Below are 17847 nucleotides of genomic sequence, written 5' to 3'. Positions count from 1 at the left end.
GAAGCCAGAAACCGTTATTCTCAGGTTGGGAGGCTAGGAAGTGGCTAGGAAGGAAGTGTAATGTCATGTACTCTAGTATGAATTAGTACACTCAACAGTTTAATGTAATGCATCTAGAAGGTTTGTGGAAATACAGTAGGCTACTTAGGGCAGATCTGGTCCCTATAAAAAACTGTAACATTGTGTGTAAAATGTCCCCACAAAGCCTGTTGTGTTCAAGTTGTGTGATAACAGACAGGACTTGGCTGGCCAGTAAGAAATACTTTACTTTGAATTTCATTGATCTCTGAGAAGTCTGGTGAATGTTTGTATGCAAGCATAAAAAGGCCTAAACCTAACCAATCAAACCAATGAAGGCAACAAGTAGGGAGAGACTTGTCGCTTTGCAGATATTGGTGGCAATGGGTGGCAGTAGCTCAGTCAGTAGGGAGTTGGGCTGGTTCAAGTCCCCATATGAACCCCATATGAAAGTATGGTGGTGGACTGGTAGCTGTAGAGGTGCCAGTTCACCTCCTGGGCACTGCGAAGGTGCTCTTGAGCAAGGCACCGAACCGCCAACTGCTCAGGGTCCCTTTCAATGGGCATCTCCCTCACTCTGACATTTCTCCATTAGTGCATGTATAGGTACTGAGCATGTGTGTGTAATTCAGGCCTGTTTGTAATTTGTATAATAACAGAGTGAAAACATTGTAATTTCCCCTTGCAGGATTAATAAGGTATACATTTATTTATTATTTAATTTATTATTATTGATTATATTGATTTTTACAGTAGGGGTGCACCGATCCAATATTAAGATCGGATATCGGCCCCGATATTGACAAAATAGCTGGATCGGGGATCGGAAAAATTAACAGATCCACGGGCCGATTCAGGTTTTTTTTTTCCTCCGTCGCAGCACTGGGACCCCTGTTAACTGGCTACCCTTCTCACTCACTTTATAACACGACAATTAATAACCCACAACTAACTTTCTTTAAAAGAATAAAACAGTTAGCTAGAGGATGAAGAGAGTTAGCTAGAGGATGAAGAAAGTTAGCTAGAGGATGAAGAGAGTTAGCTAGAGGATGAAGAGAGTTAGCTAGAGGATGAAGAGAGTTAGCTAGAGGATGAAGAGAGTTAGCTAGAGGATGAAGAGAGTTAGCTAGAGGATGAAGAAAGTTAGCTAGAGGATGAAGAGAGTTAGCTAGAGAATGAAGAGAGTTAGCTAGAGGATGAAGAGAGTTAGCTAGAGGATGAAGAAAGACCCAAGATACACCAGAACAACGTGTGCTCAAGAGAGGAGCCGTCTGTTATAGCAAAGTTTTTTTGTTTCTAAAAAATCTGATATAATTTAGCCACTGTTGTTGCCCGTTGCTCTAACGTTACTCGGCCATACTAACGTTACCGTGCTAACGTTACCGTGCTAACGTTACAGTGCTAACATGAAAGACTTGTCACTTCAAGCATGCAGCGGAGCAACGTTATGAATGCAATCCACCTCCGGTCCCGATACAGACCGTTGAGAAAGACGGGTTCAGAGCAATGATTAAAACTCTGGATTTCAGATGTCTCGCCTCTGTAATCGTCCTCCAACCTGCTGGCGTTATTCAAACAGCGAAGGAGGCTGAGAGCGGAGCTACGTTCACTCGCCACTACAACCACTACAACCTAACTTACCTGTGGCCAAGGTAGTGGTTATACAACTAGCTTACAACTATTTTGTTTTGAAAGGGAAACAATGTTAAAGTTGTTTGTATGTGTATTCATTCAATTTGAGTTTATTTTACTACTTTGCAGTTTGCAGAAAAAAATGTTTAGATTGTGTAACTGTTTCATGGATTCTCCTTCATATAACGTTTTTGTATAATGTTGATGAGCCAAGCAAACCCTTTTAATCAAAGCTTTTAGTAAACGTGACATTAAAATGTTTTTGTGATATTCTATTTACCCCTGACAGTAGAATAATTCAATTCAATTTTATTTATAGTATCAAATCATAATTAAAGCTGTGAGCAGCGATGGACGGGCCCTCGCACCTCTGTGCGCGTCGGGGTTCCTGGCAGACGCCGCTCCTTGTGAGCGTTCATTCGCTCGGCACTCAGACACCACAAATCGTCACCAATGAAAAGGGAACTCCTTGCCGAGTTCAATGATACCATGATACCTCACACAAGACTCTACGTCATAAGGTTCATCAGCTGTGAAAGGGGGCGTGGCTAAAGCATAGGGGGCGGGCCAAACCATCAGCAATGAAGAAGGAACTCTCTGCTGGGTTCATTGATACCTCACACAAAGGTCAACCTTAAATGGTTCAAATGTTATGAAAGGGGGCGTGGCTTAAGCTGCACTCGAGTTACACCCATTTCCTTTTTCGGCGGCAAAACGCACAAAATGGTCGCGGTCACGGCCACGTCCTATGACGAAAAGTTTTTCTTTTAACAACTTTTCATCTTCAACGTCTTAAGATGACACAGACCGAGTTTGAAGTTGATCGGATGAAATCTCTAGGAGGAGTTCGTTAAAGTACGACATGTGGAAATGGCCAAAATCGCACTAATTTCAAACTTTGAAATCAAAATGGCGGACTTCCTGTTGGGTTTAGGGTATGGCTCTAATGAATTTTTTTGTACATCTTGAAATGTTACATATGTGTACCAAGTTTTGTGAGTCTACGTTAAACGCACTGCAGGGGCTCAATTTTCTTAACTTTCTAGGGGGCGCTAGCGAGCCATTTTTGGTGCGCCTATTCCCGAAACCCTTAAAATACGTACATTTTCACCAGACTTGATGCGGCCGCCAAATTTGGTGAGTTTTTGAATATGTTAAGACCCTCAAAAAGCCAATTCCTTTGAGGGGAAAAAGAAAGAAAGAAAGAAAGAAAGAAAGAAAGAAAGAAAGAAAGAAACAATAATTCCTTCAGTTTCAATAGGACCACACTCTATAATTTACAAAACCCCAACAATTTCAATAATTCCCTCAAGAGCAAGCATTAGCAGTGGCTATTGCAACAGTGGCGAGGAAAGACTCCCTTTTCGGAAGAAACCTCGACAGACCCAGACTCTTGGTAGGCGGTGTCTGACGGGGCCGGTTGGGGGTGTGATGAACAGTGGCAGTAAAAGTCATAATAAAGATAATGGAACATTGACTACAACGGTAGTCGTAGTAGTTCATGTCATAGCCGGGCATAGCAGGGCGTTACAGGATGTAGCGTGGCACAGCAGAGCATAGGTGGATGCAGTGGACGTGGCAGGACATTGCAGGGGATCGCAGAGCGTAGCAGAGCGTAGCAGAGCGTAGCAGGGTGTAGCCGGTCCACAGCGACAGCTGCACCCAAGATCCCGATATTGGTGTCACCCTATTCCGAGATGATGTTCTGGGCGAAGAAGAAACATAAGGATTCCGGGGAGTAAACTCCCCAGAGCTAGGTTAGTAACAAGCTTTTCTGGGACAGGATGCATACAAACGGAAACAAAAGAAAAGAGAGATGAGAGAGCAGCTCAGTGTGTCATAAGAAGGAAGGAACCTCCCCGCCAGTCTAGAATTATAATAGCATAGCTAAGAGAGGCAGGTTAAAGAGAGGTGCCTGGTCGGGCTAGAACTCTCCCCAACCGGATTGGGTTGTACTGGCCTGCCTCCCTCTACTCTCACTATATTATTGATTATATGATAGGTAAATCTGATGACTATGAAGGGAAGCAGAGAAAAGCAGAGGTGCTGTGTCTGTAGCTATACACCCTGCCCTGCCGGTCTAGGCGTACACTGCAACTCCTCACTCCTTAACTATAAGCTTTCAGTTTAGTCTTTGTTGTCCGCGAGGCCAGATGAAAACCCAAAAAACAGAGAAATAGCAGAATCCATGTAATTTCTTGTTATCCTGGTAATACTGATAACGTTATATATGTTGTAATATATAACGTTATCAATATTACCAGGATAACTATATAATCACTTAGATAGATGTTTTGAAAAGCAAACTATATCATTGCTTAGAGTGTGTGTGTTGAAAACCCAAAAAAATAACATCTATATTTTGCTTATATACTAATTTTTTGCTTATACTGATCTGTTTTTGCATTTTATGACAGAAAGAGCTTTTATTGAGAAACTGTGAAGAGTGTAGGAAAGCACCTGGACAGATAAGAGGAGCACAGGCAGGAGCTGTGGCCTTGACGGGTGCATGCAGCTGTGTGTATGTGTGTCTTGAAGGCACATGTTTGGCCATATACAGCACACGAGTTGTAGAGTTCATGAAGTTCATTACTGTACGTTGTTTGTGAAGTGTTTCCTACATTACCTTACAAGGACAAGGAAGTACATAAAGTACGTCCCTTTTGATAACTTTGGGAGGAGTAAAATGTTTTTCGTGTATAAATATGAGTGTTTTTGCCGAGTAGCGGGCTTCCTTCGGGCTCTTTTACCCGAGCGCTTTACGTGGCATCGGGATATCATGAAGCCTTCTCCATCTACCCTTGCACTTTCTGTTGCATTGGGAAAGATTCATTATGCCTCTCTCAGCTGTAAAGTGGTTCCCTTGCGCTCGCTGAGTGTAAGGGAGGAAAAGAAAAAAGACTATCTCTGAGAAGCGGCTTCAAATACCTCTGTTGACGCCTTTTGTTGCTGGGGAAAGATTTATTTGCCCTCTTTGACACCGGAGAGGAGATTACCTGCGCTCATATGAGTGTGGGAGACACAGAGCCAGGAGGAAAAGAGAAGCGGCTTTAAATACCTCTGTTAGAGCGGAGGCTTTATCTTCATTTTTAGTTTTATTTCTATTTTGTAAAAGGACCACTTGCTTTTAATTTCTGCTTTTGTCACAAAATAATAAAAACCACCTGAGTCCGACTTTGGACTAAGGGACCCAACTTTTTGCCAGTTCTTTATTTTCTCTGGGATCGTCTTGCCCGCTGTCAAGCTAACGGGGGTTAGTGACTCCTCTTTAACCGCCCGTGGAGAGTTGCCTCCCGGCGGGGATCGACTTGGACATGCAGACCTCCTGTCAATCTCCTAGTGGGAGTGCATTTCCCTATCCGCGCGGCCTGGTCAGAGCCTCTGAGCATCCCCCTCTCTCAGTCCGGCGACCAAGGAGGGCAAGGCGGGCGTCCTTGAGAAGGAAGGGACCTCCGTTGACCCTGGGAGGACGGCTAACAGACCGTAATTACTAAAGAAAAATCATTGGTTTTAAAGATCCCATCGGGCAGTGTTAGTCATACACAGGGGGATAAGAGCCCGTGTGTTGGGGACGTCAGGTGTAGTGTGTATCTAACCGCTTGCCAAGCCTTCAGGTTCCCTAATCCGGGCGAGGGTCTCTCCTTAGATGGAGGGCGTGTGTGTGTCTATAAACTAATTAATCAGGAAAGTGTCAAAAGCATCTCCTTTTTAGTATAGGTCAAAACATCCGCCCCGCTGACAGGGAAGGGGAAGGCAATAAAAAGGGGTTGGCTCAGCCACAGCGAGCGACGCGACGACTCAGCAAACTGCCACACTGGTCGACAGTCTCTAACAGCTTTTATATGATAATAAAAAGAGATGTTAGATATGTCAGAGTAAAGTCTCTAACAGCTTTTATATGATAATAAAAAGAGATGTTAGATATGTCAGAGTAAAGTCTCTAACAGCTTTTATATGATAATAAAAAGAGATGTTAGATATGTCAGAGTAAAGTCTCTAACAGCTTTTATATGATAATAAAAAGAGATGTTAGATATGTCAAATAAAGTCTCTAACAGCTTTTATATGATAATATAAAGAGATGTTAGATATGTCAAGTAAAGTCTCTAACAGCTTTTATATGATAATATAAAGAGATGTTAGATATGTCAAAGTAAAGTCTCTAACAGCTTTTATATGATAATATAAAGAGATGTTAGATATGTCAAGTAAAGTCTCTAACAGCTTTTATATGATAATATAAAGAGATGTTAGATATGTCAGAGTAAAGTCTTTAACAGCTTTTATATGATAATAAAAAGAGATGTTAGATATGTCAGAGTAAAGTCTCTAACAGCTTTTATATGATAATATAAAGAGATGTTAGATATGTCAGAGTAAAGTCTTTAACAGCTTTTATATGATAATATAAAGAGATGTTAGATATGTCAGAGTAAAGTCTCTAACAGCTTTTATATGATAATATAAAGAGATGGTAGATATGTCAGAGTAAAGTCTCTAACAGCTTTTATATGAGAATATAAAGAGATGTTAGATATGTCAGAGTAAAGTCTCTAACAGCTTTTATAACTCTGTGTTCTCCAGATCAACATGAAGATCTCTATCTTTGCCGGTGTTCTGCTGATCTCTGCTGCATTCTGCTGTCTCCATGCTCTCTGTGGACGGACAAGAAGAAGACACTCGTTGGGTGTCAGTTTGAAAGACAACATATCTTCCCAGAAATGGAAGCTGGCAACTGCACCGATGTGATGAACTCCACAAAAATCATGACACACTGCATATACTGTGTGGGGTTTAATGCCTTCATCAAATCAACTTTGGAAACCCTCAGACTTGTCTGTGGGACTGGAGGAAGGCACATTTGTCAGGATCGGTCTGTAAGCACAACAACCTTTGACGTTGTTAAGTGCAGAGTGACAGACCGTGAAACTGTGATTCCCAACTGTGAGTACACAGGTGTACTTCGCACAGGACAGAGAATTATAATCACATGTGAAGGCAGTAATCCTGTTTACTTCACCAGACATAATCTAAACTTCTCTGATGATTTATTCTGCTTAGTTTGTTATAACTGTCTGTGTGCAATCATTGATAAAGTAGATGTGATAACAACAGACAGTATTTCTTTTTTTTACGCTTTACGTTTTTTTTTGTCAGTTTTATCGCCATTTTTGCATTATTTCGAGCCTAGCAAGTTTGAAAACGTTAACTGTAATGTGAGAAACAGGGTGCCGCTGTTCCCGGCTGTGAGGACATTGGCTCTAGAGACAACAGGAGGACTGTAACCTGATGTGATGAAGGTCGTAACCCTGGTTACTGTGAAGAAGATAAATCAGTGTAACATGTGTCTCCTGTTGAATATAACACATCTAACAGTTTACACTTGAGTCTGTTTTTTAATGCAGTCCTGTTCACTAATTCATAAAGTAGATAAGGTGAAAATAAGATGGATACAACAGGAATTGGCGGCGTTTTTGATGCTTTAGCCCCCCGCCAATGCTACTGGGCTTAACAACTTTCCTGGGGGAAACCCTGGTATGTGCAATGGGCAGATGTATAGTCCAGGATGAAAGTGTGTTCAAACTTTTGACTGATACTGTACAGTTACTTTGGGCTTTTTGTCACTTTCTTCAAGGTTTCTGTCTCCATGACATTTCTTAAAACCAGCTAGATTTCAGAAGTGCTTCTTCTACAGGAGCAGAAACCTTTGATTCACATCCTCACAGCTCGGGATCAGTCTACCTCCGAGGGTTTAGACCAGGGGTGTCAAACTCATTTTAGCTCAGGGGCCACATGGAGGAAAATCTATTCCCAAGTGGGCCGGACCGATAAAATCATGGTATATATAACTTAAAAACAACAACTTCAGATTGTTTTCTTTGTTTTAATACGATCAACATAAAACATAAAGCTAGAGCCTGAGGACAGTGTGTCCAAAATAGTACAAGCACAACATCACTATTAATCATAAAACACCTCAAGTTTATTTGAAAATTCTAAAGAAAAAGAACGCACAAACACACAATGCCTCAGTGATTCACAGAACTGTTTCACAGATCACAGAACTATATCAAGGTGTCATTTCTCAGGCAGAAATGTAGATACAAATAATGAAATCCTGTTCCCCAAACAAGTGCAAGAACCACAGAGTCATGAATAGGTTAAATATACAAATCAAATAAAATCAATTAAAAACAATAGCACATCACCATAAAAACATATAAACATAAAGCTGGAGCCTGAGGACAGTGTGTCCAAAAGCACAACATCACTATTAATCATAAAACACTTCAAGTTATTTGAAAATTCTGAAGACAAAGAACATACAAACACACAATGCCTCAGTGATTCACAAAAGTATATCACAGATCACAGAACTATATCAGGGTGTCTCATGCAGCACGTTAAGTGGGGTTGCATAGTTTATTTGACTCCTGATACCTGGCATCTTTTAGCTTTCACCAGCGCATCAATATCAGGCGTCACATCCTGAGTGGCAGCCAACTTCAGGATGTGATTCAAGTGCTTGTGCGTGAGTCTTGAGCACAGATTTGTTTTATTTATGCTCATTACAGAGAAAACTTGCTCACAAAGATATGTGGTTCCAAACATGCACAACAGTTTTGCAGCAAGCGCTGTCAAGTTGGGGTAACCTGGCAAGAGATTCTGATAAAATGTGTCCAAGCCAGCTGCGGCAAATTTACCCTTCAAATCCGAGTCACACTGCAAGTCTATTATATTTTAAGTTGGATACTGATGGGCAGATCAGAGGGATTCACGGTGAATGGCGAGCAAAAAACTTTGAAGTCTTTCTCCAGTTCACCAAAAATCTGAAAGCGTTGCTCAAACTCCTGTAACAGTCCCGTTATTTTATCTTTGAACCGCTTCATGTCTGCCACATGTTGGGTCGCGCACACATTTTTCAGACAGGGGAAGTGAGCTGCATCACAACCGGCGAGTTGCGTCTCCCACAATGACAGCTTCAACATGAAAGACCATAAATGCAAGGTCCTGCATCCATTCTGCGGAATGAAATTCTAACACTGGTTTGCCCTTTTCTTCCATGAACTGTTCAATTTCTTCTCGTAAATAAAAGAAACGCCTCAGCACAGCACCTCGGCTTAACCATCTTACCTCAGTGTGGTATGGCAGGCTATAGATGTGGTCTTTCTCTCTGAGAAGGCTGTCAAACTGACGGTGACTCAGGCTTCTGGATCGGATGAAATTAACAGTTTGGATGACCACCTTCATGACATTATAACACAAAGCCTCCTGGTGCAAAATACAGTGAAAAGTCCAAATATCACGTCCTCCATTTGCAGATTGCATTTTCTCTCTGAACTTTGTCACAACGCCAGCTTTTTTCCCGATCATTGAAGGCGCACCATCTGTAGCCAGGCTGACAGCGTGGGACCAGTCCACTCCGACCCTGTCCAGCGCGCCGACGAGTGCTGTGAAAATATCAGCTGCTGTCATCGTATCTGTCATCGGCACCAACTCCACAAACTCCTCGGTGACGGTCAATGTGTCATCAACTCCGCGGATGAAAATGGCCAGTTGTGCAACATCTGTAATGTCTGTGCTTTCATCAATTGCAACTGAAAACGCAATAAATGACTTTACTTTTCGCTTCAAGTGGCTGTCCAAATCCACTGAAAGATCGGAAATCCTGTCTGCAACTGTGTTTCTTGTCAGGCTGATATTTGCAAAAGCCTGGCGCTTTTCAGGGCACACAATCTCCGCTGCCTTCATCATGCATGTTTTTACAAATTCACCCTCACTGAATGGTTTTGAAGCCACTGCGATTTCATTAGCAATGAGGTAGCTAGCTTTCACTGCAGCGTCACTGACATCTCGGCTGTGAGTAAACACAGACTGATGTTTCTTCAGACCCGCCAACAGTTCATTCACCTTCTCTCTTCTCCGCTGTCCTTGAAAGTTGTCATATTTGTCGGCATGAAGACTCTCACATAGTGGCGACGAAGGTTATATAGGAGGGTGACCATTTTTCTTGGAACGCACTCTGCGTCCACTTTTCTCTTTTTTGACAAAGACATATTGGGGCAATGAGGGTGCCAAAGCACATAATGTTAAAAGTAGAAGCCGCAATAAATTTGGCGGGACTGGCTGCCTTTGCTTGACCTACTTGCTCTGCCCCGATATAAACAGTTTGCTTGCTTAACACAATTGCTATTGCGCCATCCAGTGGACCAATTGGAACAGCAGTTTCTTTTATTGAAAAATTGCAGCTCATTTTTATACTTTACAAAATCATCTCGCGGGCCGGATTAAACCCATTTGCGGGACTGATCCGCGGGCCGTACATTTGACACCCCTGGTTTAGACCATAGATCTTCAACAGTGGTGATGCACTTTACTGTTGATAGCCCATTGGTGCTAATGACATTGCACTTTGCTATTTGTGTATGATGTGGAGATATTTGGGATTGTGTATTAGGGTTGTGTGGAGAGGAAGGAGGGTTTGGTGGTCTTGTTGTTGTCTGTTGGTTATGGTCTGTTGTCTGTCTATTTGATGAGCTGTATGGTGCAAGATGAATTTCCGAAAGGATCAATAAATGTCTATCTATCTATCTATCTATCTATCTATCTTAGAGGGTTCTCAGAGTCACTGCAGGAAGTCCGGGGCCCCTAAGGGGGCCCTGTGAGTCACTGCAGGATGTTGAAGATCCCTGGTTTAGACCACATGTGTTAAACTCGAGACCTGCGGTGGGAAAGGTTGGAGCAGGCGGGAGAGTTAGTGGGGTTTCTGTGGGGGCCCATGTGGGGATAGAAGGGAATGAGCTTGCTAATGGAGCAGCAAATGGGGGATTAAAAAGAGATGTTAACTTAACTGCTTTAGGACATGAACACCTGTTTCCTGAGGGAAAGTCTTGTGTTTTCTCTCGTAATGAAGAGAGAAATGTGTTTGTTTGAGGATGAGTTGAGGATTGAGCCACCAGATGGAGCCCTGACTCTCTTACACAGTTTAGATTCTGTCAGAAACAAGAACACACTGAACACAAGTGGAGCACTAACTAAAATAATCTGTTCATCTTCACCTCTGATCTCTAAATGTTTGATGTTATGATGTTTTTTATGTCTCCAGCTTGTTCATGGTTGTGTGTTACCAGTTCTCTGTGTTCTCTCTGTTTAGTTTTACTTCTATCCTTGTGTATGTTTCATGCTTCAGTTTCCTGTTTTACTTTGTAGTGTCTGTTGTTCTTGTGTCATGTCTTGTTCTACTTCCTGCCTTGTGTGTTTTCCCTCCTCTGTGATTGGCTGCTCTGCCCGAATGTGTCTCACCTGTTCATCAGCCCTCATGTCACCTGTCCCTCGTTACCTCGTCTATTTAGTTTCTGTGCATCCTTTGTCTGGGGTTAGATCATTGTCTATTGCTCCCTATGTCCCGCCGCTCCTTGAGTTTTGATTCCCTATAGTCTTCAGATTTCTGTTTTGTGTGTGTGGAACTCCTTTAGCCTTCCTGCCTCAGGACTCCTGTTTTCATAAGATGTCTTATTTAATAAATCTTGTAAATCTTCCACTGAATCCTCCTTTCTGCAAATTTTTGGTCCAAGCCTGCATCCCTAGATACAGTGCTCTGCTCTGAAGCTAGGCTTTAGTTGGTCATTAATCAGAGATTCTAGGACCTGGGACAGACATGGCAGTTTGGGGGCGTCCTCTAGCTCACCCAGTAAGAGCGTTCGCCCCATGTTGGCTGATATCCACATCTAAGAGTAGCAATTCAAATCTCATGAAACACCTGTTGAAGCAACACGGTTCAACAAAGCTAGTAGCGAAAGACCCCGGCCCTATGGATGCTGAAGGCCCCACTCCATTCAAACAACCAAAGCTAGATTTTACACTGACTGCAGTGCAGCCAATAAGCCAGGCAGAGCTGAATAAATTGATTGCTAGGTATACTGTAGGCCAATCACTTTTATTTCATTGGGCCTAATGTGGTTAAAAAAACACTTAAACACCGTTAAATGACTGAAACAGTTGTTATTTTGTTTCAAGTATTAAAAGGGACTTTTGTACTGCTGCTTGATTTGAAGGCCTGTTGCCCTGTTGATTACAATAAATAGGTCTGAAAATTATGTTTATTGTGACTGTTCAGTACTGTTCATATTTACATTTAAAAAGCAGACATAAAACTAACTTACTCAGACAGCCCGGTGGCTCAGTGGTTAGCACTTCTGCCTCACAGCAAGAGGGTCCTGGGTTTGAACCAAGGTCGTCTCAGGCCTTTCTGTGTGGAGTCTGCATGTTCTCCTGTGCTTGTGTACCCGTGGGTGCTCCGGTTTCTTCCCACCATAAAGACATGCACCCTAGGCAACTAGGACTATAGTTGAAAATTAGCTGACTGGCTATCACTGGTGCATTTACAGAAATGTGCATTGTCATTATTAAATAAATAAACAAGTAAAATAAAGCTTACTTCCAAAGTAATTAAATTACTTTTAAAAGAAGTAACTAGTAACTGTAACTAATTACTAATTTTCAGTAACTTGGCCGTGTTTATCTTTTTGTAACCAAAAATTCATCCTAAATGTATTTATTTAAATTATTTTATTTCACATTTTATTTCTACAGGCAAGTCACTTAGAACAAGTTATGTCCCCATGCTCTGAGACGTGTGTGTACCTCATGAAATACATGTTAAATTAATATATTTTTATTTATTGTTAATCTGGTGGATCTCCCAGTCCTTCCGTCTACCGGGCTAGCCAGCCAGCTGCCTGGCCGCTGTTCATCGTCTGCTGTTCATCGTCTGCCGTTCATCGTCTGCCGTTCATCGTCAGCTGTTCATCGTCAGCTGTTCATCGTCTGCCGTTCATCGTGTGCTGTTCATCGTCAGCTGTTCATCGTCAGCTGTTCATCGTCTGCCGTTCATCGTCTGCTGTTCATCGTCAGCTGTTCATCGTCTGCTGTTCATCGTCAGCTGTTCATCGTCTGCTGTTCATCGTCTGCCGTTCATCGTCTGCTGTTCATCGTCAGCTGTTCATCGTCTGCTGTTCATCGTCAGCTGTTCATCGTCTGCTGTTCATCGTCAGCTGTTCATCGTCAGCTGTTCATCGTCTGCCGTTCATCGTCTGCCGTTCATCGTCAGCTGTTCATCGTGTGCTGTTCATCGTCAGCTGTTCATCGTCAGCTGTTCATCGTCTGCCGTTCATCGTCTGCTGTTCATCGTCAGCTGTTCATCGTCTGCCGTTCATCGTCAGCTGTTCATCGTCTGCTGTTCATCGTCAGCTGTTCATCGTCTGCTGTTCATCGTCAGCTGTTCATCGCCTGCTGTTCATCGCCTGCCGCTCATCGCCAGCTGTTCATCGCCTGCCGCTCATCGTCAGCTGTTCATCGCCTGCCGCTCATCGCCTGCCGTTCATCGTCTGCTGTTCATCGTCAGCTGTTCATCGTCTGCTGTTCATCGTCAGCTGTTCATCGTCTGCTGTTCATCGTCAGCTGTTCATCGTCTGCTGTTCATCGTCAGCTGTTCATCGTCTGCTGTTCATCGTCAGCTGTTCATCGTCTGCTGTTCATCGTCAGCTATTCATCGTCTGCTGTTCATCATCTGCTGTTCATCGTCTGCCGTTCATCGTCAGCTGTTCATCGTCTGCTGTTCATCGTCTGCTGTTCATCGTCTGCCGTTCATCGTCTTCTGGCCCAAACGGGTCAGATTATCATTCACAGGGCCGGCTCTAGCCCTTTGGTTGCCCTAGGCGAGATTGAGTCTCGCATTGCCAGATCTCCACAGCGCTGTGTCAGTGATAGAGTATTATTTTAGTCTCCAGCTTGTGTGTGTGTGTTCGTATATGTGTGTGTCTCTGCGTGTATGTGTGTGTGTCTTTGTGTGTGTGTGTGTGTGTGTGTGTGTGTGTGTGTCTGTGTGTGTGTCTGTGTCTCTGCATGTATGTGTCTGTGTGTGTGTGTCTGTGTGCGTGTGTGTGTGTGTATATGTGTGTGTGTGTGTGTGTCTTTGTCTGTGTATGTCTTTGTGTCTGTCTGTGTGTGTGTGTGTGTGTGTGTGTATGTCTGCGTGTATGTGTGTGTGTGTGTGAGTGTGTGTATGTGTCTGTGTGTGTGTGTGTGTGTCTGCATGTGAGTGTGTGTGTCTTTGTGTGTGTGTGTGTCTTTTGTGTGTGTGTGTGTGTGTGTGTGTGTCTTGTGTCTGTCTGTGTGTGTGTGTGTGTGTGTGTGTGTGTGTCTCTGCGTGTATGTGTGTGTGTCTTTGTGTCTGTGTGTGTCCGTGTGTGTCTGTCTGTGTGTGAGTGTGTGTGTCTCTGCGTGTGTGTGAGTGTGTGTGTGTGTGTGAGTGTGTCAGTCTGTGTGTCTGTGTCTCTGCATGTATGTGTGTCTGTGTGTGTCAATGTGTCTGTGTCTGTGTGTGTCTGTGTGTGTGTGTGTGTGTCTGAGTGTGCGTGTGTGTGTGTGTGTTTGTGTATAATATGACTGAAATCAGAGTAATGTACCAATAGTTGTGATAAAATGTACAGAAAGTACATGAATGAATGAATAAAATGAGGTTGTGGTGTCACTTAAATGTGGGTAAAACTACAGATCAATACAATAATAACAACAACAACGTTTTATTGTCTTCTCTGAAGACAAGAAGCCTGAAAACTGCAGACGCTAAACGTACAACATGTAACATTAAAACCCACATCTACTTTATGAATGAGTGAAAATGAAGGCATTAAAAACAGACCCAGAGTTAAACTGTCACATGTGTTTTATTCAACAGGAGACACAAGTTACTCATCAGGTAGTAACAGATTACTCTGATTCATCAGGTAGTAACAGATTACTCTGATTCATCAGGTAGTAACAGATTACTCTGATTCATCAGGTAGTAACAGATTACTCTGATTCATCAGGTAGTAACAGATTACTCTGATTCATCAAGTAGTAAAAGATTATTCTGATTCATCAGGTAGTAATAGATTACTCTGATACATCAGGCAATAACAGATTACTCTGATCCATCAGGTAGTAATCAGTGGCTATTGAGGGTCCCCTGTATTGCACAGGTCCCTGGTGCGGCTGCATCTAACCACCCATGCTATCTCCGCTATTAATGTGGTTATGTTGTGTTAACTTGAAACTGTGAGTTGTAATAAAGCAGAAAAGTATGTCTGTTATACTAGGCAAGGAAAGTTTCTTACTTTTGTTTTAACTTAAAGTATGAAGTTAAACCAAGTAATAAAAAGTTGAATCAACTAAAAGAACAACTTTAACAAAACTAGAACACTGCAGTTACATCAACATCATTAACTTTAATTTCTAAGTTGAAACAAAGGAAGTCTTCAAGTTGAGTGAACTTCGATTGTCAAGGCAGCAGGTGAACTTGCATTTCCAAGTTAAACTAACATGAAATTCATTATAGTGTAGACAGGTAGGCTAGTGCTTTATGTCCCTGATCAGAGCTGAAGGTGAACAGATTATTTTAGTTAGTGCTCCACTTGTGTTCAGTGTGTTCTTGTTTCTGACAGAATCTAAACTGTGTAAGAGAGTCAGGGCTCCATCTGGTGGAACAATCCTCAACTCATCCTCACACACACACATTGATCTCTCTTCATTGGTCCTTTTCAATGAGAAGTGTGTGTGTGTGTGTGTGTGTGTGTGTGTGTGTGTGTGTGTGTGTGTGTGTGTGTGTGTGTGTGTGTGTGTCTGTGAGTGTGTGGGCCGGTCTGTGTCTGTGTGTGTGTGTGTGTGTGTCTGTGTATGTGTCTCTGTGTGTCTGTGAGTGTGTGGGCCGGTCTGTGTCTGTGTGTGTGTGTCTGTGTGTGTGTGTGTGTGTGTGTGTGTGTGTGTGTGAGTATATGTGTGTGTGTGTGTGTGTGTGTGTGTGTGTGTGTGTGTGTGAGTGTGTGGGCCGGTCTGTGTCTGTGTGTGTGTGTGTGTGTGTCTGTGTATGTGTCTCTGTGTGTCTGTGAGTGTGTGTGCCGGTCTGTGTCTGTGTGTGTGTGTCTGTGTGTGTGTGTGTGTGTGTGTGTGTGTGTGTGTGAGTATATGTGTGTGTGTGTGTGTGTGTGTGTGTGTGCTATTTTATTAGAATAACTAACTAAATGTTACTAAACATAACGTAAATAAACTTGAATGGGTAAACACGACGGTGTTTAACAATAAAAACTACAACTCCCATAATTCCTCACAACTTGCCAACATCATCAGAAGTCTGAGTTACCATCCAGTGTTTAGGTTGGGAAACCTCTAGTGGCAGAAAGTTACATATTGGATGTTTAACGTCAGCAGTTTTCAGGCTTCTTGTCTTCAGAGAATCAGATGGTTTCTTACAGTTAAAACTACAAAAAGTTGTTGTTGTTATTGTTATTATATTTATCTGTAGTTTTACCCACATCTACTTTATGAATGAGTGAACATGACGACATTAAAAACAGACCCAGAGTTAAACTGTCAGATGTGTTTTATTCAACAAGAGACACAAGTTACTCATCAGGTAGTAACAGACTACTCTGATTCATCAGGTAGTGTGTTTGTGTGTGTGTGTGTGTGTGTGTGTGTGTGTGTGTGTGTGTGTGTGTGTGTGTGTGTGTGTGTGTGTGTGAGAGAGTGAGTGACTAGGGGAGACCAGGATCAGTAACATCCTGAATTCCTCCAATCAGAACCAAGCTAGAGTGACGACACTCACTCTGCTTAGTTTTCTTCTTGCTGTCAGAAAAGGAGCCTCATTTGAAACTAAAAGAGAGTTACCTGCAAAAGTTTTTTCTTAGGTAAAAATTTAACTTTTTATTACATTGTATTTTTTAAATATTGTCCTGATATTAAATCTCAATACACTGTCTTGTAAGCTAAAAACCAAAATGTCATAACTGTAATTCCTTGTTACAACCGTTCCTGGAACAAGGTTAAAATTGTATTTTTAAAACCTAAAGACCTAATATAATACATTAGATAGACAGCTAGTTGAACTAAATTGAATTAATATTTAAAATAAATAAATTAAGGCCTTCATATCAGTGTTGTAGTCGAGTCACCATTACCTGAGTCTTAAAGGAACACGCCGACTTATTGGGAATTTATCTTATTCACTGTAACCCCCAGAGTTAGACTAGTCCATACATACCCTTCTCATCTCTTATTGGGACTTTATCTTATTCACTGTAACCCCCAGAGTTAGACTAGTCCATACATACCCTTCTCATCTCTTATTGGGACTTTAACTTATTCACTGGAACCCCCAGAGTTAGACTAGTCCATACATACCCTTCTCATCTCTTATTGGGACTTCATCTTATTCACCGTAACCCCCAGAGTTAGACTAGTCCATACATACCCTTCTCATCTCTTATTGGGACTTTATCTTATTCACTGTAACCCCCAGAGTTAGACTAAATAAGTAAGTTATTTAAGTTATAAGTGTAAGTTAAGTTGCCACGGTGTTTCTAAATAACTTTAGAAAAATAAAATGAAACTGCTCACTGTATGATGGTTTCTCGTTTATGGGTCGAACAACCCAACCACCCTTACGAAACCGGGGGTTTTTGAAATGGTTGAATGAGATGGTCGGCATGGCACCACTGCACACAGGTCTCTATTTCAGCAAAATATGCAAAATGACTTGTGTGCATTAGGCTGAGGTAGAAGTGTGGTGTATATGTAAACAGAACGGCCCGCTGCGCTCTTATACAGCAGCCATTAATGTGGTCAATACGAATTATAGTGCTTAACTTTTCGTAGATTTTTGAAATGTATGGTTCATGAGAACAGGCCGATTTTTATTGTATAAATTCTCAGATACAATGTGTGAGAAGAAAGACGTTGATAGTGTGATGTAATCCAGCTGAAAGTTTTTCTCAAACAACTCATATTGAGGAACAATATCAACACAGTCACTCTCCTGTGAATCTGATAAAATCTTATCAGAATGTGCCAAACAACTGAAGTTCCTGTTTCCTAAAACCAGGCAGGCAACAGAACAACCTGTCCATGAACTCTGCTAAGCTAACAACTAGCAGCAAGCAAAGACTCGTTAAACCATCTTTGCAGCAACTTCTTCTTTGAGGAGGACATTGCTGGCTGTTCTTCAGAGTTTAATGTAGTTTGGATGCTAGAGATCAATGCATCACTAAATGTCTGAAAGTAGACACTAAATGACTGAAAGTAGACACTAAATGACTGAAAGTAGACACTAAATGACTGAAAGTAGACACTAAATGACTGAAAGTAGAACCTAAATGT

General features: G+C 42.0%; 1 protein-coding gene across 1 annotated transcript; it reads left to right on the top strand.

Annotated features, from left to right (window-relative positions):
* The first annotated feature begins 11308 nt into the window (after positions 1-11308).
* On the top strand, positions 11309-13367 carry LOC114556751 (putative proline-rich protein 21). Its single transcript, XM_028579787.1, has 2 exons — positions 11309-11341; positions 12378-13367. Exons 1-2 carry the CDS (start codon positions 11309-11311, stop codon positions 13365-13367), a joined length of 1023 nt encoding a protein of 340 aa, XP_028435588.1.
* The last annotated feature ends 4480 nt before the right edge of the window (positions 13368-17847 follow it).

The sequence above is a fragment of the Perca flavescens genome, chromosome 6, assembly GCF_004354835.1.
Source record: "Perca flavescens isolate YP-PL-M2 chromosome 6, PFLA_1.0, whole genome shotgun sequence".
Taxonomy (NCBI): Eukaryota; Metazoa; Chordata; class Actinopteri; order Perciformes; family Percidae; genus Perca; species Perca flavescens.
Note: the sequence above shows the minus strand (reverse complement) of the source record. Positions and strands in the feature narration are given on the sequence as shown.

Excerpts from the sequence above, each read along its gene's own strand:
- LOC114556751 (XM_028579787.1), top strand. The coding sequence starts at position 11,309 with ATGGCAGTTTGGGGGCGTCCTCTAGCTCACCCA. Across the intron at positions 11,342-12,377 it reads GGCGTCCTCTAGCTCACCCA|CCAGCCAGCTGCCTGGCCGC; the intron begins GTAAGAGCGTTC and ends CTACCGGGCTAG.